General features: G+C 39.4%; 1 protein-coding gene across 2 annotated transcripts in view; it reads right to left on the bottom strand.

Moving 5' to 3' along the window:
• Window positions 1-360: 360 nt before the first annotated feature.
• ttc7a (tetratricopeptide repeat domain 7A) overlaps window positions 361-25196 on the bottom strand; it is a 78225-nt gene continuing 53389 nt past the window's right edge. Inside the window, exons 16-20 of one of the 2 annotated variants that reach the window (XM_056470705.1) lie at window positions 18081-18197; window positions 17890-18008; window positions 17399-17533; window positions 11723-11925; window positions 361-996 (exon numbers count right to left, since the gene is read on the bottom strand). In XM_056470705.1, coding sequence (XP_056326680.1) covers window positions 778-996; window positions 11723-11925; window positions 17399-17533; window positions 17890-18008; window positions 18081-18197 — 793 coding nt within the window. In that variant the 3' untranslated portion in view covers window positions 361-777. The remainder of the gene's footprint in view (window positions 997-11722; window positions 11926-17398; window positions 17534-17889; window positions 18009-18080; window positions 18198-25196) is intronic. The other variant, XM_056470706.1, reaches the window with a different exon arrangement.

The raw sequence follows: 25196 nt of genomic DNA, 5'->3' as shown, positions 1-25196 counted from the left end.
TTTTACTGGGGCACGTGCCCCAGTAAATTGGGTCTAGCGACGCCCCTGGAATACATCATGCTGTTTGTGTGTGAGAGAGTGAGTGATTAAGTGAGAAAGATCACTGAGAGGTGTATCAGAGCAAGAGCTCATTAATATTCATGGGTGTTCCAAATATGGTCAATACGTAGCTTCTGATTCTAGAAGTATTTTATAGGGTAACATATGAGCATTTCTGGAGATCATTTTTAATTATATAAGGCACTTATACCTACTATGTAGATGTCAGAGAACAATTGAACATAGTTATTTGACAATATGATGTTTATACCACAACTATAATTCAGAAGAATTAGATGAATAATAAACAGCCACTCAGAATCCACTTAGAACAAAGAATGCAAGATTTTAAAGCAGCATGTTTGTAATCAAGGTAAGCATTTATAAACATAAATCATTCAAGCAGTGTGGACATTAATATAGTTATCTGTACATTCTTTGTGTAAATTGGCCAGATCAAATTTTGCTATAATTTTAAAAGGAATTTACATAACTGCATGTAAGGGAAACAATGATCATGAAGATATCACGTCAGTTTCACATATAACCAACAAAAGGGTGCTTGGTTTTAAAGTTACTTTCTGTGTTTCATTCTTTGCCACAATACTCACAGTACATCATTTTTTGATGTATGAAATGTGATTGCCTTTAGTTTTTTAAGTGCGTTATTGGTTTTTCTATACAGTATATGTCTTTACAGTAGTTGAAAAACAGCATATATGTTCATATACATATGTGTCATAGTTCTCGTGGGATGATGGTGAAGGGTCGTATAGGGCAGCTAGACTCTAGCTCCAGCGCAGTGAGGAAACAGTCTGGAGCTTGTGGACTGCCTATGCTTTGCAGTGCCTCCCCTAAGCCACTCCAGGCCTCATGTGCAGTGTTCTGGACCTGTATCGCATCCCTCAGCATCTTCTCCCCAAGACCTACACGTCCTGTGCGAACCAACAACTTCCCCTGTGGACAGAAAATTAAAATATGATGCCTACTAGCAGAACTTTTCATTTGTTACTTATTCTGGGTAAAACCACAAGAAAACTTGATGGGTATTTTGTAATGGTGTGTTGATGTTCCATGTCGCTCTAGTAATACAACTGTTTGTATGGTTAAATGTTAAGCAAACATGGAATAGCAAAATAGTGTGGTCAAGAGAAGACATTTTAGGTTGGTTCCTTTTAGATTTGTATATGTGGTTTATTGGACTGTACAACCTGATTTCCCCTGAAATTGTGACATTGTGAAATGCAATAAAATAGAGAATATGTGGTTTGTTGATTTTCTTTATTGGCAAAAGTACAAAGAAAAGATTCTCAATGTTTTCAGTGAGCAAATAAATTGTATTCTGGAAATATAGACAGATTTTGATGTGATATTTAATGGCTACACTCCTGAAAATGATATATAAGATAATGATATATATACATATATATATACATATATATATATATATACATATATATATATATATATATATATATATATATATATATATATATATATATATATATATATATATATATACATATATATATATATATATATATCTATATATATACATATATATATATATATATATATATATATATATACATATATATATATATATATATATATATATATATATATACATATATATATATATATATATATATATATATATATATATATACATATATATATATATATATATATAATACATATATATATATATATAATATATATATATATATCTATACATATATATATATATATATATATATATATATACATATATATATATATATATATATATATATATATATATATATATACATATATATATATATATATATATATATATATATATATATATATATATATATACATATACATACATACATACATACATACATACATACATACATACATACATGCACATATTATATATATATATATATATTATATATATATATATATATATATATATATATATATATATATATATATATATAATATATATATATATATATATATATATATATATATATAAATCTGTTAATACAATACTGATCTGATCTGATCCATTTGGAACCAGAAAGTGACAGGTACAACACAGATAATACACACACAAGGCACAGACTCTAATTTGTGTACTTGAAATCAGACACAAACACAGAAACTGATTGATGTACAGACTTTATAGAAAAGTAGAAGCTAGAATATTTAGACATGCAGACAGCTTATCGATTCATCAAAATGAAACTGTGATTGTGACTGCTTAGCGCTTGCCACATCGATATTTTAGCGATTGCACTGATAAATCATATACTAAGCCGAAAGAAAGTGAGTGAGTGATTTAAAAATATGCTATGTTCAAATTCACACATGCAGCTCTTGATAATGCTTTGCTTGTCTCAGATTGAACCAGTCTACCACTGCTACAAATATGTTATTTCCTTTCCTAGTTATAGGGCTCTATTTTAACGATCTAGGCACAAAGTCTAAAGCGCATGACAAAAACGCAGTAAGGGTGTGTCCGAATCCACTTTTGCTATTTTAAGGACAGAACAATATGGTTTAACAAGGTTGAGCTTATTCTCTTAATGAGTTATGGTGTGTTTTGAAAATTACATGCATTTAACCAATCAGAGTCTTATCTCTCATTCCCTTTAAGAGTCAGTTGCATAGCGCCATGGCGCATTTGCTATTTACATGGCCGAATTTGTTACTGGAAAAACTGAACGCTTCACTAGCAAGAAAATAATTTAACAGACCATCTGCAGCGTGAGGATAAAGAACAAGCCTCCTCCATTTGGCCTTTTCACTTTCTCTTTACTTTACTCCTTTACTTTCGTAGTAAAGGAAACGATGGAAACTCACTCCACTGAAGACATCCATTAGCCTACATATATGTGTGTATAATTGCATTAGCCTGCATAATTGTGTGTTAAGCACAAAGATTTGTTTCAAAACTATTTCTAAATTCAGTTCCAATTTCCAACAAATGAATAAATGAACAGTAATAATAAAGTGTGCTCAAAACAACCCATATGGTGATGCACCCGATAGGTGGACAAATCTAAACTTTTTTTTATTAAAACAAATATAAATATGCATATAATAAATAATACTGCTATTAATACTAATATTAATAATAGTAATAATATTAATAACATTAGGGCATTACGGTGGCACAGCAAGAAGGTCACTGGTTCAAGCCTCAGCTGGGTTGGTTGGCATTTCTGTGTGGAGTATGCACATTCTCCCAGTGTTCGCGTGGGTTTCCACCGGGTTCTCCTGTTTCCCCCACAAGTCCAAAGACATGCGCTATAGGTGAATTGGGTAAGCTAAATTGTCTGTAGTGTATGTGTGTGAATGAGAGTGTATGGGTGTTTCCCAGCACTGGGTTGCAGCGGGAGAGGCAACCGCTGTGTAAAACAAATGCTGTATAAGTTGGCGGTTCATTCTGTGGCGACCCCAGATTAATAAAGGGACTAAGCCAAAAAGAAAATGAATGAATGAATGATAACATTAAACAAAAGCTAACTGTCATAAATAAACTGAAAAAAAGCTCAGAGGTGGTGGAGGCATGGGGGTAGTGGTTTTTATATTTATGTGGAAAATAATATTGTTTTTAACATTTTAGTCCTTTAATTTTTTTTTTATATGTAAAGATATTAGTGTGTTGCTGTATATCCTGTGTGTATCAAGCAATGTGTAAGCATTTGGATGCATAGGCGTATAACAAACGCGCTTTGTTCTGGACTTTAGACCAGCTTTTAGATGATCGGTCGCGGTCTGCCTTAAACGAGCCTCCATCTTAACACACCTCCTTTATAGACCGACACACCCATGAGTCCACAAAGTAGGACTCACCAATAAAATTAAACAACAACTGTCTCTTTAGTTTCATTTCTAGATGTTTGAATTACACAAAATCTGCAGAAACCCACATCTGGTCCAAGCCCCTCCCCTGTAGAATTCTCAGTCTTTAACGATCGATGATTGGCTCCAAGACTAAAAGGTGTGGCTTCATTCGCCACATTGACCGTTACACTTTCCCCCATTTAAAACAATACTAGTGGCATGTCTTGTGCATTCTATAGTCTTTGGTTTGACTCAATTCAGCGCACATCCTTGAAAACACACAGACACACACACACAAATCCAGATGCTCTGAGCAGTAACACACGTTCATGTGTATCCCACAGACTCCTTTATAGACCGGCACACCCATGAGTCCACAAAGTAGCGCAAATGGATTTGTTATTTAAACAATGTGGTGCAAAACGTGAAAAATTGGGGTTGCGCTGGTCTGAAAATAGCAACAAAACACGTCTTGTGCCTTATGGCGCCAGGTGTATGATAGCGCCCTATGTGTTGTTATAGATGGTTATTTTCCCTGTAGTTATAATATTTCCCATACACAAAAAGATTTTCCCTATTGCAATGATCTAATCTTTAATTTTGCCAAACAAAAGAGAACCTCTATGTAATTTTTGGAAAAAACTAAAATATAAATTGTATAATGTTTGAATATAAAAATTAAAACCTAACCATTCGAAATTGAATTTTACGACAGCATGCACTTATAAACCATAAAGTCTTGTTTAATTTTTTATGCATGTCACATACTGTGTGAAATGGTCTTAACAGGTTCTGTGTCCTCATTATCAGCTCTCCTGCACCATATGATACGATTGCCTGGTTGCTAGGCATCCCATAAAGGCCTGAGAAGGACTGAACTGTTATAAATAATGTATTTGCATTATCTAATCAACTGACAGACCAATAGATGAGAACCAGAAAGAAGGGAGAGAGCCATAGAAACGCAGAGAAAAGACAGAGAGGTATGAAATATGAACATGAATGCCTGCCAATGTCTGGACATTTGAGAAAAATACATAAATAATATTTTACTGATGTTAAAATATATGATCATTCTTTAAAAAAGAAGCAGAACAAATTGGCAAAACTTGACACAAGATCAGAGACTTATGCTGTGTTTGACCAAAGTCCCTTTAAGGCAAGTCATTTCACTCAACAGCCAAGTTTAAAGGACCTCTCGGGCAGTATGCTCAGGCATTCTGTTTGAATGGAGAAACATCATATTCAATTAGATAGGTCGTTGGACAACAGTGATTTGTTCTGTAGAAACTGAAGAAATACAGTGCTTAGCATAACTGAGTACCCCCTATTTCGGAAATTAATATTTGTATCCATTTCTCAATGAATATCGGTCATATGTTTTAGTATATTTGAACAAAGCAGATTTATTATACAGATATGTTTATTAAAATATTATTTTAGCTACCGAACATCTTTAGAAATAAAAAGATAATGCATTTCAATTCATGCAAAGCATTGAGAAAAAAAATACAAACTGCAAAATTTAAACAAAATATTAGAAATTTTTTGTTTTTTTCTTGACTTTAGCTTTTTTTTAATTTAATATTTTACATATAAACATAACGCATATTATGTTAACATATTTAATATATTGACATATTAATATAACATACATAAACCCTAACATATAAATTTGGGTGTATTAATTTTAGACCATTACCATAAGTTATTTTGTTTTAGATTTGTACCAATCTAATGTACAGTTGAAGTCAGAATTATTAGACCCCCTTTGAATTTTATCTTCTTTTTTAAATATTTCCCAAATGATGTTTAACAGAGCAAGGAAATTTTCACAGTTTGTCTGATAATATTTTTTCTTCTAGAGAATGCCTTATTTGTTTTATTTCAGCTAGAATAAAAGCAATTTAAATTTTTTTAAAAACTATTTTAAGGTCAAAATTATTAGCCCCTTTAAGCTATATTTTCTTTCGATAGTCTAAAGAACAAACCATCATTATACAATGACTTGCCTAATTACCCTAACCTGCCTAGTTAACCTTATTAACCTAGTTAAGCCTTTAAATGTCACTTTAAGATGTATAGAAGTGTCTTGAAGAATATATAGTAAAATATTATTTACTGTCATCATGACAAAGATAAAATAAATCAGTCATTAGAAATGAGTTATTAAAACTATTATGTTTAGAAATGTGTTGAAATAATCTTCTCTCCGTTAAACAGAAATTGGGGGAAAAATAAACAGGGGGACTAATAATTCAGGGGGGGTAATAATTCTGACTTCAACTGTATATTTTGGTGTATTTGAACAAAGCAGAGTTATTAAACAGATATATTTATTAAAATAATTAGTTTCTTTAGAAATAGAAAGAAAATACATTTCAATTCATGCAAAATACTGGGAAAAAATTACAAACTACAAAACTTAAACAAAATATTAGAATTTTTTTGTTTCTCTTGAACTTTTTTATTTAATATTTTAAATATAAACATAATGTATATTATGTTAATATATTAAATATGATAAGAGTCACTGGGCGTTGCACGCACTGTTATTCAATGGTTCAGATCTTGCCTCTCTGACAGGTCACTCAGGGTGTCTTGGAGGGGAGAGGTGTCCAACCTACAGCGTCTAAACACTGGGGTTCCTCAGGGCTCTGTTCTTGGGCTACTTCTCTTCTCCATCTACACGGCATCTTTAGGAACAGTCATCCAGAAACATGGATTTTCCTACCACTGCTATGCTGATGATACCCAGCTATACCTCTCTTTTCACCCTGATGATCCCTCAGTTCCAGCTCGCATCTCAGCCTGCCTGTCAGACATTTCACACTGGATGAAAGATCATCATCTCCAGCTTAACCTCACGAAAACGGAAATGCTTGAAGTTTCTGCCAACCCGACTCTTCACCATAACTTTTTAATCCAGATGGATGGGGCTAACATTACTGCATCCAAAATGGTAAAAAGCCTTGGAGTAACGATTGATGACCAACTGAACTTCTCTGACCACATTTCTAGAACTGCTCGATCTTGCAGATTTGCACTCTATAACATCAGAATGGTCCGACCCTTCCTATCTGAACATGCAGCCCAACTCATTGTTCAAGCTCTTGTCCTCTCCAAACTGGATTATTGCAACTCTACTAGCCGGGCTTCCAGCTAACTCTATCAAACCTCTTCAGCTGCTTCAGAACGCAGCAGCACGAGTGGTCTTTGATGAACCGAAAAGAGCACATGTCACTCCGCTACTCACCCGTTTGCACTGGCTGCCAGTTGCTGCTCGCATCAAATTCAAAGCTCTGATGTTTGCTTACAAAGCGACCTCTGGCTTTGCTCCTTCTTATCTGCTCTCACTTCTGCAGATTTATGTGCCCTCCAGAAACTTGCGTTCTGTGAATGAACGTCGCCTCGTGGTTCCATCCCTAAGAGGGAAGAAATCACTTTCCCGAACTCTCGCATTCAATCTGCCCAGTTGGTGGAATAAACTCCCTAACTACATCAGAACGGCAGAGTCACTTGCTGTCTTCAAGAAACGACTAAAAACGCAACTGTTTAGTCTCCACTTTCCTTCCTAATCTACAACTGCCTCTCTGGCTATACCACTAACTGTACTCTCTCTCTCTCTCTCAAAAAAATATTACATTACTAATGCTTTGCTTCTTAGACTTTACACACCGGAGACTTGCCTATAGCACTTATTCACTGCTGCTCTTTTAGTTGTGTAAATTGCTTCCTTGTCCTCATTTGTAAGTCGCTTTGGATAAAAGTGTCTGCTAAATGACTAAATGTAAATGTAAATATTTATACGTATTAATATAATATACAAAACCCTAACATATAACTTTGGGTGTACTTATTTTGTACCATTATCATAAGTTATTTTGTTCGTTTATCTCCAGATTTGGGTTGGCTAATACTATTGACCTTAGAAATGTGTTTATTCCAGTCAAACTAAAAGAAAATAAGGCTTTCTCCCAAAAAAAAAAAAAAAAATAGAAATACTGTTAAACCTTTCTTGCTGTTAAACATCAATTGGGAAATATTTGAAAAACAAAAAATATATATATAAAAAAAAAAAAAACACAGGAGGGCTAATAATTTTGACTTCCATTGTTAATTCTGTTCTACTCACAGGTGCCCTCTTCCTATTGGATCAAGCTGGTGAATTCCTTCAAAACGATACCTCAGTTCAGCCACAACTTCTTTATATGAGAAATCAGTGGTGTGATGAAAATTGTGCCTTGGGTGTGTGAACTATGCAGAGCATTGCAAGCTAGCACAGAATTAGTTCTCAACAGCACAGGGAATTGATATTGTACGTCTTTTGTCCAAAAATAGCAAAGATGTGTGCTCTGATTGGCCAGATATAGAGAGAAAATGGCCTAGCTTCACACTGGTTACTACAGTGAAGATGAGTAATGAAGGGCCTGACATTATCCAGTCACAATGAGAACAGAGAGTGGAGGCAGAGCTAATGTTAGCACATATTACTGTGGGTTGTAAAAATGTACATACTGCATGTAAAGTGATTTGCTCAAGACTCAATAACCATATACTAGGCAGTGGTGTAAAATAACAAATTACAAATACTCAAACTAATTTTTCTCAGCAATTGTAATTTACTAAATAGTTTTAAAATGTGTACTTTTACTTTTTCAGTGCTGTATCGGTACTTTTACTCCACTACTATCCTTCATCCTGCAGTCACTACTTTCTATTCTTTATCTAGACACTTATTGTCTATGGGGATAAGAAAATCAAATCTTTACACGCATTGACCCAGAGACTGTTAATTGCATGTCACTGATGAGAAGATGACGAATGTTTACTGTACGATGACAGAAATGGCGTCATAAAGTCAAATTGATGTTGTTTCCCAACGTCATGGGGACATTGCATTTTGCTTGGAAATGAAAATTAGGTTGACAGAAACCAAAGTAAGGCTGACCTCAATGTCCAAAGTCCAATCTAAAATCAACCAAATATCAACATCTAGTGATGTTACAGCTTGAAGTTGTGTGGTCGTTACCACTATGACGTCTATCAGATGTTGGATTTTAGTTGCCATATCTGATGAATAAATGTCAGTATTTGACGTCAATATGACGTTGGTTTAAGATGTTGGCTCGATATTGGAATTTTGTCACTATCTAACACTTAAAGCTAAAATCAACCATATATCAACATCATTTGACATCGTTATTGGACATAACATAACATTGTCCTTAGACGCTGGATAGACATTGAATTTTGTCTTATGACGTTGTGTCAACAACTAAACCCCTGTTGGGCAATAACTAAATGCACTACAGAATGTTACATTTACACACATCCACAAATTACATGTCAATGCATCAGCTTTCTACAGCGTAATACTGAGGAGTACAAATCTGATCCATGAAGGTACCATCACAGTGACAAGACACTTTGTACCTCAACAGTGTCAAATGTGTTCCTTCAAGAACTATTTAAAGGCATTTTGCTTTATCCAAAATGTGTCAATTTTTTTCATTAATTATAAAACATCAAATACATTTATTAAACAATGTTTTTTTTAAGTTTCTTTCTGTGTAAATGAACCTTTTCCATTTACAATAAAGAATAAAAATACTTTAACATAAATCAAAACATCTCTTCTTTGCTAAACATGTCACAACACTTTTCACAAAAATATTACAGAAATACATTCTCCCCTGTACAATATATAAAACTTTTTTCCTCCAATTACTTGGTCCATTGAGAGTCAAGGAATCAACTCTGTTGGAGTCGACTCCCCATCCCTAGTGTGTAGTGGTTCAATGTTTTTTTAAGGCAGGACCTACTGCCCTTTCTACTTTTCCACTTGGACTAATGCCACTAATGAAATTTGAAGCTTTAAATATTTGAGTGAACACTTTGTGGGAATATAAATTTATATAATCTATATATAACTGAAAAGTTGTTTTTTAGGGTGTGACAGACCTTAAAATGTCTTGGTTTCCTGAGCCCTGACTGTCTCCAAAGTAATGCAAATTGTCAGTTTCACAGCACAGCTGTGTCTATTGTCTTCTCAAGCTGGTCAACTTGTCGGATGGTTTCTGTCTCATTTGCACACTATTTTAATGCTAAAATGTATCATGAATAGGTACTAATATGCTGATGAGATCAGGGCTGGAAAGGCAATTTACCCTGCCGACAACAACACTTTGTTTGCATGCTTTGTTTTAAGGCTCGTTTCCACTGACTGGTACGGTACGGTTCGGTTTGGTACGGGTCACCTTTATCAGGCTTGCATTTCCACTAACAAGGGTACCCTTTTGGTGGGCGTGGTGTATGACAGAAAGTTTCAGTCGACGTCATTCTAGCTCGAGGAAATGTCTATAATAAAGCTGTACGGGTCACTTACATATCATATGAGAAGTGCTTCTCACAAAACAGATGCTTTATACATGTAAATACTTGTGTAGAAATGTTTATTACTAACTTTTCAATGAACATGAGTTGATTATAACTGCAGATCAATGACAGTGCGAAACAGCCTACTGTAATGTCTGTAATTATATTAAATAACTAAATAAATGAACATATATAAACACATACAGCCCCTTACAGTCTCAGATATGTTACCAACTACAGAAGAACTACATATAGCAGACATTTCGCCCGTATTTAGGTTTAAAATCAACACAAATTATAGCCTACAGTCAGTGAAAACCTGTTATCTGTGTATGTAATCTTCAGCAGCACATGTAGCCTCTGTTAGAGAGTAATTCCGTCATTCCCGTTCATATTAGTCAGAAATGTGAAGATAATAAGTTAGTTTATCATGGCATTTTGTTCGCGTTTGCTAAAAAAATAATGTGCTCCTTTTTTCCGGCTTCTCCTTTGTTTCTTCACGCTTCACTCTCACGTTTGTCAGAGTCTGACAGGATCGGGTTTCAAAAGCACATCAATAATCAAGCGCAGATTATTATCATCAGCTCATGAAGTTTGTTATTTCAGATATAATGTTAGACGCGCGCGAGCGCTAGCAAGAAAGCGAAACCGCTCGCGCCTCAGACTGGCTCGTAAAAAACTACGGGGCACAGGGTAAATCTGCTTTTTTTCTTGGCTTTGTGGTTGTTCTTCCAGACGACGACAATGTTTGTTTGAGCCCAGATCGACCATGGCTCGTTATTATATGTATTTATAATTCTGCTATAATCTCTCGGCTGTGTATTTCAAACATGGCGGTTTTTTGTTTTCATTCTGGCTTGTTACGCAAGCGAATGACGCCTCTCTGTAAACCAATAGCGTTCAGCTGCGCGTCTAGCTCCGCCTTTTGGTACCCGTTCTCGTGTTTGGTACCCTTTCGAAAGGGTGCCGAAAAAGTGGTACGGTATGGTTCGGTTCGGTACGCTTTTTGACAGTGGAAACGGCCATAAAAGCGTACCAAACCAAACCGAACCGTACCGTACCCTCAGTGGAAACGGGCCATTAGACTGTCCCCACCTACATGAATCACTGTCTGTAAAATGTATAAAAACTTAGTGCTTGCTGTACAGAAGAGAGTTTCTTTCGAGGACGCCACAGCCACGCTGAGTTCTTCTTATTAAAGGATTCTGCTTTTAAGACAACCTAAAGTTCTCCCTGGTTTTTTGGGCTCTCTTAGAATTTCACAACAGTTTGGTGCCGTGAGCCAGACTAGAGAAATTCACAACAACTTTCAACGGAGAGTGAGAACATTTTTCAGGTTTCAACAAAATGTCTTTATTTGTGTTTGGAATATTTATTTTAAACAACATCAGGGTGAGTACATGATGTTGGAAACACCTGTGCCATGCAAAGTGTGTGCATATGGATTTGTATCACTCACCAGATGCAGCAATATATGGTGTCCTCTAGGGTTGATGGCGAGAGCCTCATCGTACAGGCTCTTGGCCTCTGCGTCATTGCCCTTGAGCTCGGCCACGCAGCCTTTGAGCAAAAGCACTGAATGTGAGGTGGGAAAGAGTGTTCCTGCTTCCTGTACACAGAACTGAGCTTCCTTCATCCGCCCATCAGCAATGAACAACTCCCCTAGTCGACATATTGCAAAGAAGAAAATGATGAGATCAGTGTGAGGTAATTTGTGACTACATAAACATATATTACAGGTGCAGATTTTCTTTCAATAGGAACTTCGACATATCTGTATAATGAGCATACTACTGTATATGTTGAGGAGTACGTAAAAATGTATCTTTATGAAAAATTATTAGGTTCATGAAAGTGACACAACTATCTAGAAAATCAGCACTCTTAAAGATGTATCTGCTACCAAAGCATTACTACTAACTCAGAGTGTCAAACAATAAACATTTTAGACTGTGGTTCACAAGTAGAATCACAAAAAAAGTAGCATTATGTTCTCTCTGGATGATTTAAAATGTAGATTTGGCAACAAATACAGCTATAGCAAATACACGCTGCCTTTCTCCTCCTACCCAAACTGTTAAACACATGCTCATAGAGAGTTATTCATGGTCATGTCTAAATAAGGTCATGTGTGGAGCAATGTGTAAGCATCTGCAGCTCTACTCTAGTATTTCGGATTCACTACAGCAAATAAACTATTTTCACATCATTTGTTGCATGTAGTGTGCTTGCTTACCAAAAAATAGCTGCATGGACAATTTAGGTAGACGTTTAACCAAAAATGAAAATATTTTTGAAAATCATGTGCATGCCTTAAATACATACTCCATTTCAGCCTTTAGCTGCTGTCACATTCACTGTTGTTTGACTGTTGTTTGGTGAACCAGTCATTGTGGTAGTAATCTGGAAATTTCATATTGAAATAAGGAGGCTGTAATTTTGTGGGGGCTAAAGATTTACTCATACTAAAACTTAACTTGGTTAACTATAAAATAATTTTGTTACTCCACTAAAACTCCACTACTACACACATTTCTGTAACTACACTAAAATAAAATATTAAAAAACATTACAAATAAATGTGAAACATTGCCCTGCAACCTAATTGAAGTAATCGGACTAAAATAACAACTAAAATCAAACAAATTAATGTTTAATGGAACATTTTAAGAAAACTGTGAAAATATAAAAAAAGAAAGTCACTTCAAAATGTTATTATTATAATGAAATGCAAAAAATACTAAAATAAAACCCATTTAAAAATGATGTTATATACTTGACTACTACCAGGGCTTGACATTTCCACCCGCCAACCCACCAAATGCGGGTAGATTTCAGCTGTGGCGAGTTAGAGAGCTGCTCCCACTAGCCACATTGGCTGGTTGAAAATAACTTTTAAATTGTTGTTTATCGAAAAGCAGCACGAAGGACAAAATAGCTGTTTGCACGAGGAAAAAAAGCAGGTAAATATTGAATGAGAGGATGATCACGCACACGGTGAAACACAGGTTTTCTTCATTCACTGACGAGGGCTTTAGTGCGGGATTGTTTATAAATATTGCACGCTACTGTTTCCTTGCGCGAAGCAACATTGCCTGCAAATGCAACTTGTACGACCAGTTTTCTTTAAAATAGACTGAACAAAAAGTGATGCTTGTGTACTCACAGTCCTGCTGCTTTCAGGAGCTTGAGATTTTTTGTAAGCACCAGCGGTTGCCGCTTTCACTTTAACCTTTCTTTGAACAGATTATTAACAGGCCTAACGTTAACCGTGTGTACACGTGATCATCATTTCATTATCGCACATGGTATGTTTTCACCTGCTTTCTTCTGCTTACCGTTTTTTTTATTTTTTATTTATGGTTTAATTATCATCCTTTACAATAACATTACTTTAAAAGGAGATTAACTTCCTATTTATGTATAGTTAACTGGTGATCTGAAACCTTTAGCCTGGACAGACTACTGTGCATACTTTTAGATACATGACAATAATTCTTTTTTAAAATGTCATTTTTTAAAAGAAAGATTTTGTTGAATAAAAAAGCTGTATTTTGCTTGTTTTTATTTATTTTTTTAATTAGATAAAATTTGTAGCTGATAAATAATAAGTTATTTGTTTATTTATGTTTGGTGTGGCCAGAGAAACATTTGGTAAATCCTTAATGTTGAGCCCTAAAAACTCATGTGAAATAAGAACTAATTGCAATGCAACACCATAAAACCACAACCTATTTGCTCATTCTCACTGAGCAAGGTCATACACGACACACAAAAAGTGAAATGAATGAGGAGGCTTGCAGACATAACACAAAATCTAAATCAAGTAATTTCAGCATGCCAAAGTCAAATTTCAGCATATAAAATATATTTTCCCAACAAAAAAATTGTGGCTAGTGAAAATGGCGGGTGGCAAGTAATGTTGGAAAACTACTAGCCACAGTGCCTGGTGATCAAAAAAGTTAATCTCAAGCCCTGACTACTACACTACTCACAACAAAAAATGTGTTAAATATTTATTTATTGTTTTTGGTTTTGTATATTTAGTATTTTCATACAGAAAAGAATACAAACACACATCTTGTATGTTTCTAAATTTGTTTTTGCTGAAATGTTCAATGTTGAAAATGTAACAGTGGTACCACTATTGTTAAATTTGCATAATGAACTACCGCAGGTCTTCTTTTGGCTATTTATTTGCATAGTGAGATGTGATAGGCCTTTCTTGCATCTATTTAACCATCTATAGCTGCATTTGCACAGCAAACAGACTTTTCTGTTGAGTTTTGACAGCCAATACATGCTGGGATGTCATTACAACAATAGAATTAAAATATACATGTTCATTTAAATATTAGTATAAACAAAATATATATTCATTTACATTATATTACTTATTCTAGGATGTTATTTTGATACATAGCCCATAGCCCAACATCGACATCTTACAAATGACAGCTAACAGCACAGCTGTCAAACTCTGCACGGTTTAGCTTTAACCCCAATTAAACACGCATTATCAGACTAATTGAGTCATGCAGGTTCTTTGAAACCTGCAATTAGGTGTGTTGAAGGGTTGGAACTAAACTCTGCCCACCAGAAACTGAGTTTGAAACACCTGGCTTATAGTATTTAAAAAAATTCAATACAAAATTCAATACGTTCACTCGCCCTTACTATTTTGAACTATATCAGAATGACATCATGCTCATTTTTTAAAGCCAATTGGCTGCTCTGTGTATGCTCTCACATTCACATTTGTACAGAACCAGAATGTGTCCCATTTTAGACAGGAAATGAACCCATGCCAAAGGAATGCTGGGAATGGGAACAAGAGGGCACAAACACCCAGTATAAGATCCCTGGGAAACTCTTGTCATGCTGAACTGCATATAAATAACGCAAAAATAACATCAAAATAATGTCATAATACGTCAAGGACTTCCCAAATGTATTCAAGACAACATGAAATAATCACTCAACTAGACTACAGTAGAAAAAAGTTGCCTTTGCAATATTTCATTAAAATGTAACAAACTCCTTTAACCAAATTTTAAGAATTTATTTAATTCTAACTAATCTGATAACAGTTACAGAAATACTGTAAAAGGAAGCGATACATTAAAAAAAATGTTTAACTGCTATACAAGGTTATTATAGTTAACGAAAATGAATGAAAAAACAAAAACTAGAATTAAACAATAATTTTCGTTAATTGAAATTAAAAAAAAAATGTGAGTTTTTAAAAAACAACAACTAGAACTAACTGAAACTGTATTTTGTACATACACAACTAATTGAAACTAACTAAAATTATAGCAAAAACGTCCTTTGTTTTCGTCTTTGTAAATGTATTTAATACATAAACCTTATGTATGCCTCTTAGAAGTAAATCTATTTACTTCAGGCTGCAAGTGTTTGACCCATGCAGCACCTCAGAGTATGTGATGCCATTGGCCAGATCAAGCCAGTTCTCCTCCAGTCAGTTCTCCATGTTGCTCCCGCGACAAAAACAACCAGTGGACATGACGGCAGCACGTCAACAGCTTTAAATACAGAGACTTAAAAGTATTCATTTAACACATTTGTGTCCAATAATGGGTTTTATTTCAGTATTAGGTGAACGAGATCAAGAACAAATCGTGCTTGTCAACCGAATCTTCTAAGTCAACTGGTTGAACTCACCAAATCGAACTGAATCATTTGAAACAATTCACATCTCCGGTAAGCACTCTTAACCACAAACTACTTACTTTTTAACATGTCTCATACCCCCTCTGACTCAAAATAAACCAATATATACTGAGTTATTCAGTTATTAGAACAGTAGACTGAGATCAGATTTGAGAAGCGGTGAACCGATAATACTGCACATGTGTGATTCAGTGAACCAAACACAAACCGTACATGACAGCCTGTGACTGAACTAAACCTGAACAACTGCAGCGCGGGTAAACCGAGGGCTTAAATGAGAGGATCTGGTGAAATGTATGTTTATTTCATAACAGAAAACCGTAATGAATCATGCTTCAGTTGGGTTGCGAAATGTAATCGTAAAAATCTTTTCAGAGCATGGTGATGTTTTAACTGGCTGAAATTATGATTGCTGACTACATACAGTTGAAGCCAGAATTATTAGCCCCCCTTTAAATTTTATTAAAATTTTCACAGTATGTCTGATAATAGTCTTTCTTCTGGAGAAAGTCTTATTTGTTTTATTTTGGCTAAAAGCAATTTAAATTTTTTTTAAAACTATTTTAAGGTAAACATTTTTAGCCCCTTTAAGCAAATTTTTTTTCTGAAAATCTACAGAACAAACCATCATTATACAATAACTTGCCTAATTACCCTAACCTGGCTAACATAATTAACCTAGTCAAGACTTCAAATGTCACTTTAAGCTGTATAGAAGTGCCTTGAAAAATATCTAGTAAAATATTATTTACTGTCATCATGGCAAAGATAAAATACATCAATTATTAGAAGTGAGTTATCAAAACTATTATGTTTAGAAATGTGTTGAAAAAATCTTCTCTCCGTTAAACAGAAATAGGGGAAAAATAAACAGGGGGCTAATAATTCTGACTTCAACTGTATATTTGACATGTTGAGTCCAAACATGGGAGGATTGTCATGAAAGATCTAGTTCAAGTTAAAGATCTGATCTTCCCACCACTACTGTGTATTTAACCTCAGAAGCAGCCTTGCACACATATTTTACTTAAGGCTGCTATCTTGTGGGCTGTTGTATTTGAATTTGAGGATGGGTAGATGGTACAGTAGTGGTAGATGTTAGTGTCCTCTGAATACATGTTTTAAATCTTTGGTTGAGTTTTTATTATACAATATTTATTCTGATGATTTTGAATCTTGCACCTAACAAATATCCTTATTAAAAACAAACAAAAAAACTAAAACTATTACTGAAACTAATAAAAACTAAAATAAAACTAAGCCATTTAAAAAAATAGAAACTAATAAAAAGTAGTAAATCTGCCTCTAAAAACGAATTAAAGCTAATGGAATTTGAAAACAAAAAGTCAAAACAATAAAAACTAAAATAAAATAAAAACTAAAACTAATGAAAAATCTAAAACTAATATAACCTTGCTGGTATACGTCTGGCATACAGTACCTGCCTGGAGCCAAATCCTTTCCAGAGTGGTCCAAATGTAGGCAGGTCCATGCTTATGGGCAGAGCTGAGGGCCGATACCTCTGACATGGCCTGTTCCAGACGAGACACAGCTAGAGATGGTGCACTCTGAGACCCTGACGACATGATATACATTAACATGCATGCAATCTCACACACACGCACAAACAAACAAGCACACACATGCACACGCACACACACACACCTAAGTTTATGGGGACTTCCAATAGACATAATGCCTGAATACACTTACCCTGCCCCTAAACACTAGTCTCACAGGAAACAATTTTTTTTTACATTTTCAAAATACTTAATTCTGTGGGATTTATGAGCCGTTTTCCTCATGGGGACACAAACATGTCCACACAAGGTCAAAATCGAATGGTATTGCTATACTTGTGGGCACATTGTGTCCCCATAATGTAATGAATACAAGGTACACACACATGCATGCTCATTCATTCACACATACACTCATTATGCACACCAGTCTCTGTCTCCTGGAAGTCTGGAAGGGTGAGATGGAGGCCGCTGGGTTTTCTGCTGAGTGGGCCTGGTTCAGGAGGTATACTATTAGAGTCATCTTCTTCACTGAAAAAGAAAAGAAAACATGAATTCACAACATCTAACACACAAACACCTAAGACTGATGTAACATATTACCTGGGTCGGGTAAAATCATAGCGGCTTTGCCACAACTGCAGCATTTCTGCACAGGTCTGTAAAGCTGCACCAGGACCAAACAAAACCTGCTCCAGCTTCACTTTGGTAAAGAGAAGACTGAAACAACAATGAATGAATGAATGAATGAATGAATGAATGAATGAATGAGTCAGTCAGTCAGTCAGTCAGTCAGTCAGTCAGTCAGTCAGTCAGTCAGTCTGTCTGTCTGTCTGTCTGTCTGTCTGTCTGTACATTCAATGCCCATTGACAAATCATCATACCCCTTTGAGTTACTTTATTTGTTATACTGAAATCAAACCCCATTGCAAATAATTGCAAATATATTGTCTAATTCATTCATTCATTTTCTTTTCGGTTTAGTAATTTTATTAATCCGGGGTTGCCACAGCGGAATGAACCGCCAATTTATCCAGCACGTTTTTACGCAGCGGATGCCCTTCCAGCCGCAACCCATCTCTGGGAAACTATTTTGTCTAATTTCGTTACTATTTTGGTATTAAAACATATTACAAACAATTGAACAGTTGTTCAAATCAATAATAATAATAAATCTAAAATACATCTTTTTTCAATTGTTTTGCCACAAATTTCAGAACCCTGATGTCAATTTTCAAAACTCTAGACACAAAAATCTAAACAATAACTACTTTTACCACATGCTCTCCAGTGTTCAACTCTGCATGCCGCATTCATTTCCTTAAGGAAGTCTTCCAACATTGGTTCACATAATCCGTTTATCATACAAATATTACAGGAAGATAACGTTATGGTTACTAAAGTAACCCTTCGTTACCCAAGGGGGGGAACGGAAATGCTATGTGGAAACTTCCACTATGGGGATTTCGTCAGAAACCAATTATCTGAAAGAGTATAAAAACGGGCCAATGAAATGCTAATGAGTTGGCAGTGTCAGCGTGCACAGCTGGCGTCAATGACAATCAGTCATGCTATAAAGATGCAGCCAGTGCCATGCTCAACATCCTTTTCTAGATGAAGAGACTTTCACGCTAAACAGCTAAGGGACAATCGCTGTGGCGAAGGAACATAGCATTTCCGTTCCCCCCCTCGGGGAACGAAGGGTTACTTTTGTATGGGGAACTCCAATGCTATGTGGAAACTTCCACTATGGGGAAATCTATGGAAAACGCCACAACGAAAGAACCTTACTGCGTCCCTGGCGAAGGGTGTGCCACGCAGTAGGGTGAGCGCACCTACAACACACCGAGACACAGTCTTCCAACGTGTCCCCTGGCCCTTACTTACCTTACTTACCTGTTCATGAACAGTTATATTTTTCAGGGAGTCGCATTAACCCAGTAAAATAGGTTTTAATATGACAGTACGTTCGAAAAGCGTTCAGTCCAGATTGGGAGGACGCTGCGGAGCTCACCTGCTACCCAGAGAGGAGACCTGGTGAGCCAGAGATGGGGAGTCCGTGCATAAGGATGGTTAGCAGGGAGGGAAGACACGAGCCCGCCTAGAAGGGGGGACTAAACCATGGCTGAGTGAGCGTATGGGATCGTCAGTGGGGATCACGCATAGCAGGCACCTATACCCAGAACGCGGGCTGCCCAGCGGGCATGCCAACAACGTAACGGGCCAACACCTGACTCCTCCGCTGAGCCAGATGCTGGGGGCCTTGGAGGAACTCTGCAGGGTTCGCCAAATGGGGAGCAGAACTGACAAAGCTGAAAAAGCGCACGTATCTCCGGGTTAGGAGATGGCGCAGCAAGCGTGTTTCGACACCTCAATCGAATCGTTTCCTCAATCACCAAGGGTTACCTAATACCCTTGAGGAAACCGGCTCTACTCGCAGATTGTAAAACCTTGCAAATGTATTGGGTGTCACCCAACCAGCAGCTCTCCAAATGTCTGTCAGAGAGGCGCCGCATGCTAACACCCAGGAGGATGCGATGCTCCAAGTGGAGTGCGCTCTCACCCCCGGAGGACATGGCTCACCCTGGCTCTGATAAGCGAGGGAGATGGCATCCACTATCCAGTGGGCCAACCTCTGTTTGGATACAGCACATCCCTTCTGCCGACCACCGTAACAGAATAAGAGCTGTTCAGAGGATCTAAAGCTATGAGTGCGGTCCACATATATTCGCAAAGCGCGAACGGGACACAACAATGAAAGGGCTGGGTCTGCCTCCTCCGTGGGCAGCGCTTCCAGGCTCACTACCTGATCCTTAAACGGCGTGGTAGGAACCTTCGGCACATAGCCGGGCCGGGGTCTCAGGACAACGTGAGAGTAGGCCGGGCCGAATTCTAGGCACGAGTCACTGACCGAAAATGCCTCCAGGTCCCCAACCCTCTTAATCGATGCCAAAGTGACCAGCAGAGCTGTCTTCAAGGACAGAAATCTCAAGGATACTGAGTCGAGTGGCTCGAAGGGAGTGGCTCATTAGCACTACCGCGAGATCCCAAGAGGGCATGAGAGGGGGGCGGGGTGGAAACATGATGAGGAACCGGATGATGAGGTTATGCCTCCCCATGGTGCCACGTAAACCTTTAGTGTGGAGGGCAAAAGCCTTCACTCCAACCTGTCCTGAAGGAAAGAAAGCACAACACTGATCTGGCAAGATCGGGGGTCTTCTCGGCGAGAAGCGCACTATTCAGTGAACAGACTCCACTTCAGGGCGTAGGCATGGCTCGTAGAGGGTGCTCTAGCCTGAGTGATGGTATTAACCACCGCCAATGGTAGGTTACCTAAGTCTTCCTCGACGCGTCTATGGACCACACGTGGAGGTTCCACAGATCTGGGCAAGGGTGCCAGATGGTGCCCTGTCCCTGAGAGAGCAGGTCCTCTTCTCAAAGGGACCCGCTAGGGGGGGCCGTCGCGAGGAGGGAGAGTTCTGAAATCCAGGTCCGGTTGGGCCAGAGAGGCGCAACTAGCAAGATCTGCTCCTCGTCCTCCCTGACCTTGCACAGTAACTGCGCGAGTAGGCTCACTGGGGACAACGCATATTTGCGCATGCCCCGAGGCCAGCTGTGGGCCAGTGCATCCGTGCCGAGGGAGCCCTCGGTCAGGGAAAAAAAACACTGGCAATGAGAGTTCTCGGCGGAAGCAAACAGGTCGACCTGGGCTTTCCCGAAGCACGCCCATATCAGCTGGACAGACTCGGGGTGGAGTCACCATTCTCAAAGGGTGAGGAGCTGCCGTGAGAGCCCGTCGGCCGCACGGTTGAGCTTGCCCGGAATGTGAACAGCAAGCAGCGATTTCAGCCACGTATGACTCCAGAGGAGCAGATGACAAGTGAGCTGAGACATGCGGCGGGAGCGTATACCCCCCATACAGTTGATATACGCTCCTGTTGCCATGCTGTCCGTCCTGACCAGCACGTGTTGCCCCCTCAGCACCGGTAAAAAGTGGCTCAGAGCGAGAAACACTGCCAACAGCTCCAGGCAGTTGATATGACAATGCAGCTGGGTTCCCTTCCACAGGTCCGCAGCAGCATGCCCGCAACACACAGTCCCCCAACCCGTACTGGAAGCATCTGTCGAAACGACAACATGCCTGGACGCCTGACCTAGGGGCACTCCGGCCCGTAGAAAGGAGGGGTCCCTCCAAGGGGTGAGGGCGCGGCGACACAGCGCAGTGACAGTCACTCGGTGTGTGCCCGCATGCCATGCGCGTCTAGGGACCCGATCGTGAAGCCAATGCTGTAGTGGTCTCATATGGAGCAATCCGAGCGGCGTGGCTGCGGCTGCCATATGCCCCAGGAGCCTTAGAAATGATTTCAGGGGGACCACTTTTTTCCTGTCAAACTCTCTCAGACAGTTCAGCATTAACTCGGCACGCTCTCGTGAGAGGCATGCCTCTATAGTGATCGAGTCCAGCTCCAACCCGAGAAAGGAGATGCTCTGCACGGGGGTGAGCTTGCTCTTTTCTCGGTTGACCTGAAACCCCAACAGGTGGAGGTGTCGGAGCACCTTGTCTCTGTGCATAATCAACTGCTCCCGAGTGTGGGCTAAAATCAGCCAGTCATCGAAGTAGTTGAGAATGCGGATGCCCGCGAGCCGAAGGGGCAAGAGGGCAGCCTCCGCGAGCTTGGTGAAAACCTGCGGAGACAGAGAAAGCCCAAAGGGGAGGACCTTGTATTGCCATGCTCGACCTTCGAACGCAAACCGCAGAAACTGCCGGTGGCGTGGAAGTATGGAGATATGGAAATACGCGTCCTTCAGGTCTATTAGACTCGGGGTGGAGTCGCCATTCTCAAAGGGTAAGGAGCTGCCGTGAGAGCCCGTCGGCCGCACGGTTGAGCTTGCCCGGAATGTGAACAGCAAGCAGCGATTTCAGCCACGTATGACTCCAGAGGAGCAGATGACGAGTGAGCTGAGACATGCGGCGGGAGCGTATACCCCCCATACAGTTGATATATGCTCCTGTTGCCATGCTGTCCATCCTGACGAGCACGTGTTGCCCCCTCAGCACCGGTAAAAAGTGGCTCAGAGCGAGAAACACTGCCAACAGCTCCAGGCAGTTGATATGACAATGCAGCTGGGTTCCCTTCCACAGGTCCGCAGCAGCATGCCCGCAACACACAGTCCCCCAACCCGTACTGGAAGCATCTGTCGAAACGACAACATGCCTGGACGCCTGACCTAGGGGCACTCTGGCCCGTAGAAAGGAGGGGTCCCTCCAAGGGGTGAGGGCGCGGCGACACAGCGCAGTGACAGTCACTCGGTGTGTGCCCGCATGCCATGCGCGTCTAGGGACCCGATCGTGAAGCCAATGCTGTAGTGGTCTCATGTGGAGCAATCCGAGCGGCGTGGCTGCGGCTGCCATATGCCCCAGGAGCCTTTGAAATGATTTCAGGGGGACCACTTTTTTCCTGTCGAACTCTCTCAGACAGTTCAGCATTAACTCGGCACGCTCTCGTGAGAGGCATGCCTCTATAGTGATCGAGTCCAGCTCCAACCCGAGAAAGGAGATGCTCTGCACGGGGGTGAGCTTGCTCTTTTCTCGGTTGACCTGAAACCCCAACAGGTGGAGGTGTCGGAGCACCTTGTCTCTGTGCATAATCAACTGCTCCCGAGTGTGAAATACGCGTCCTTCAGGTCTATTGCTGCAAACCAATCCCGAGGACGAACGCATCTGATGATGCGCTTCTGCATAAGCATTGTGAAGCGCAGCCTGTGAAGGCAGCGGTTCAAAACATGCAGATCTAGGATTGGCCGTAGCCCACCACTCTTTTTGGGAACGATGAAGTACGGGCTGTAAAACCCACTCTCCATCTCGGCTGGAGGGACCAGCTCGATTGCATCTTTCGCCAGAAGGACAGCAATCTCCTCTCGCAAGACAAGGGCGGACGCAGGGCTGACCCTGGTGAAATACATGCCCGTGAACCTGGGAGGCTGTTTACGAACTGAATCACATAGCGGAGTCTGATCGTACGGATGAGCCATTGCGATGGGCTGGCCTGCGCTAACCAGGCAGGCATAGCCCTCGCAAGTGGCCCCATCTGCATGATCGCTGACGTGCCAGCAGCGGGGCAGCGTGGAGTGAGTGGGCTTGCCCGGGGAGCGCTGGGGTCCCACGGGAGAGCAGGAGATGAGAGCGAGCTCTCGTCTCGCACCCAAACTCCAGAGGAGGGTCTGAGAGTGGGAGAGAAAGGAGACCGTTCTCTTGCGCTCCGTGAGCCATTGACGAAATGCACCGATCTTGCGAGCTGGAAGGCATAGCGTCCCAGACTGGCAGTGTTCGGGCTGTCACTTCTCTAGAAAGAGAAAAAAGCTCTTTCATTGGGTTTTCAGTGGCGTTGAAAAACGCCTTTGATGTTATTTGTGGAGCCCGGCTCTCCGCCGGGGAAAGAGCAAGTTCCCTCTTCTCCGGATGGCCCGTCTCAGGGACGCTTCGCGGTCCGTTTACCGGACTTAACGGCACCCTGAGGCGGGGGCGCTGGATGCCTGCATGGTGCTCAGCGCGGCTGCTTGGCCGGAGGCGCGGGCGGGAGCGCAAGAGCAGATCTTAAAGCCGCAGGCATGCACCCTCGGCGAGGAGCAGTGCAGGTGGATGGCTCGGCGGGGGGAGCGGTCTTACGTTCCTGCCGATAGATGACTTTGCCCATCGCATCCGACTGCTCCTTCACCGCGGTGAATTCCTGGGTGAATTCACGCATGGTGTCGCTGAACAGGCCAGCCTGGGATATGTAGGAAACATCAGAGAATTGTACATAATCTTTGAATGGATGTACCAAAGCATTTGCAACTTGTTCAAAGAAAAGAGAAACAAGTGACACAATGATGTGAAGATTGAAGAATTTCAGTTCTGATTTGAGGAATGTACCAAAGTGACTGAGAAAAACTGCAAAACTAGTATGTTTAGAAATGTGTTTAAAAAAATTTCTGTATTCTGTAGTCTGGTTCAAGTCCTGGCTGGGTCAGTTGGCATTTCTGTGTGGAGTCTCATGTTCTCCCCATGTGGGTTTCTTCCAGGTTCTCCGGTTTCCCTCCCACAGTCCAATGACATGCAGTCAAGTGAACTGAATAAGCAAAATTGTCCGTAGTGTATAAGTCTGTGTGAATGAGTGCGTGTGGGTGTTTCCCAATACTGGATTGCAGCTGGAAGGACATCTGCTGCGTAAAACATATGCTGGAATAGTTGGTGGTTCATTCTCTGTGACCACCTCTGAAATAGAAACTAAGTCGAAGGAAAATGAATGAATGAATAGATAGAGTTTCCTAAAAACTGAGTTCACTTTTTCCAGTGATAAATTCATGATTAACTTTGCAGCTTCTTGGAATGACCACAATAAATGCAGTATGAAAGAGGCTGAAATCTTTACACATGATGTGTTATTCTGACACAAGGGTCTGGTCCTATTTATCTTCCTTCCATTGTTGCTTCGGTTTCTCATCATACTTTTACACAATGCTAAGCACAACACTGACCACACATGACATTTAAAAAAATAAATAAACAATAATAAAGATTTTAAAACCCACTTAAAAGAAATATTTAAAAAATATATTTTAGGTTGAAATGTTATATTATATATATATATATATATATATATATATATATATATATATATATATATATATATATATATATATATATATATATATATATATATATAATGCAGTTTTCGT

This window comes from Danio aesculapii, chromosome 13 (assembly GCF_903798145.1).
Source record: "Danio aesculapii chromosome 13, fDanAes4.1, whole genome shotgun sequence".
NCBI lineage: Eukaryota > Metazoa > Chordata > Actinopteri > Cypriniformes > Danionidae > Danio > Danio aesculapii.
The sequence above is the reverse complement of the archived record's forward strand: the minus strand, read 5'-3'. Positions and strand labels throughout refer to the sequence as shown.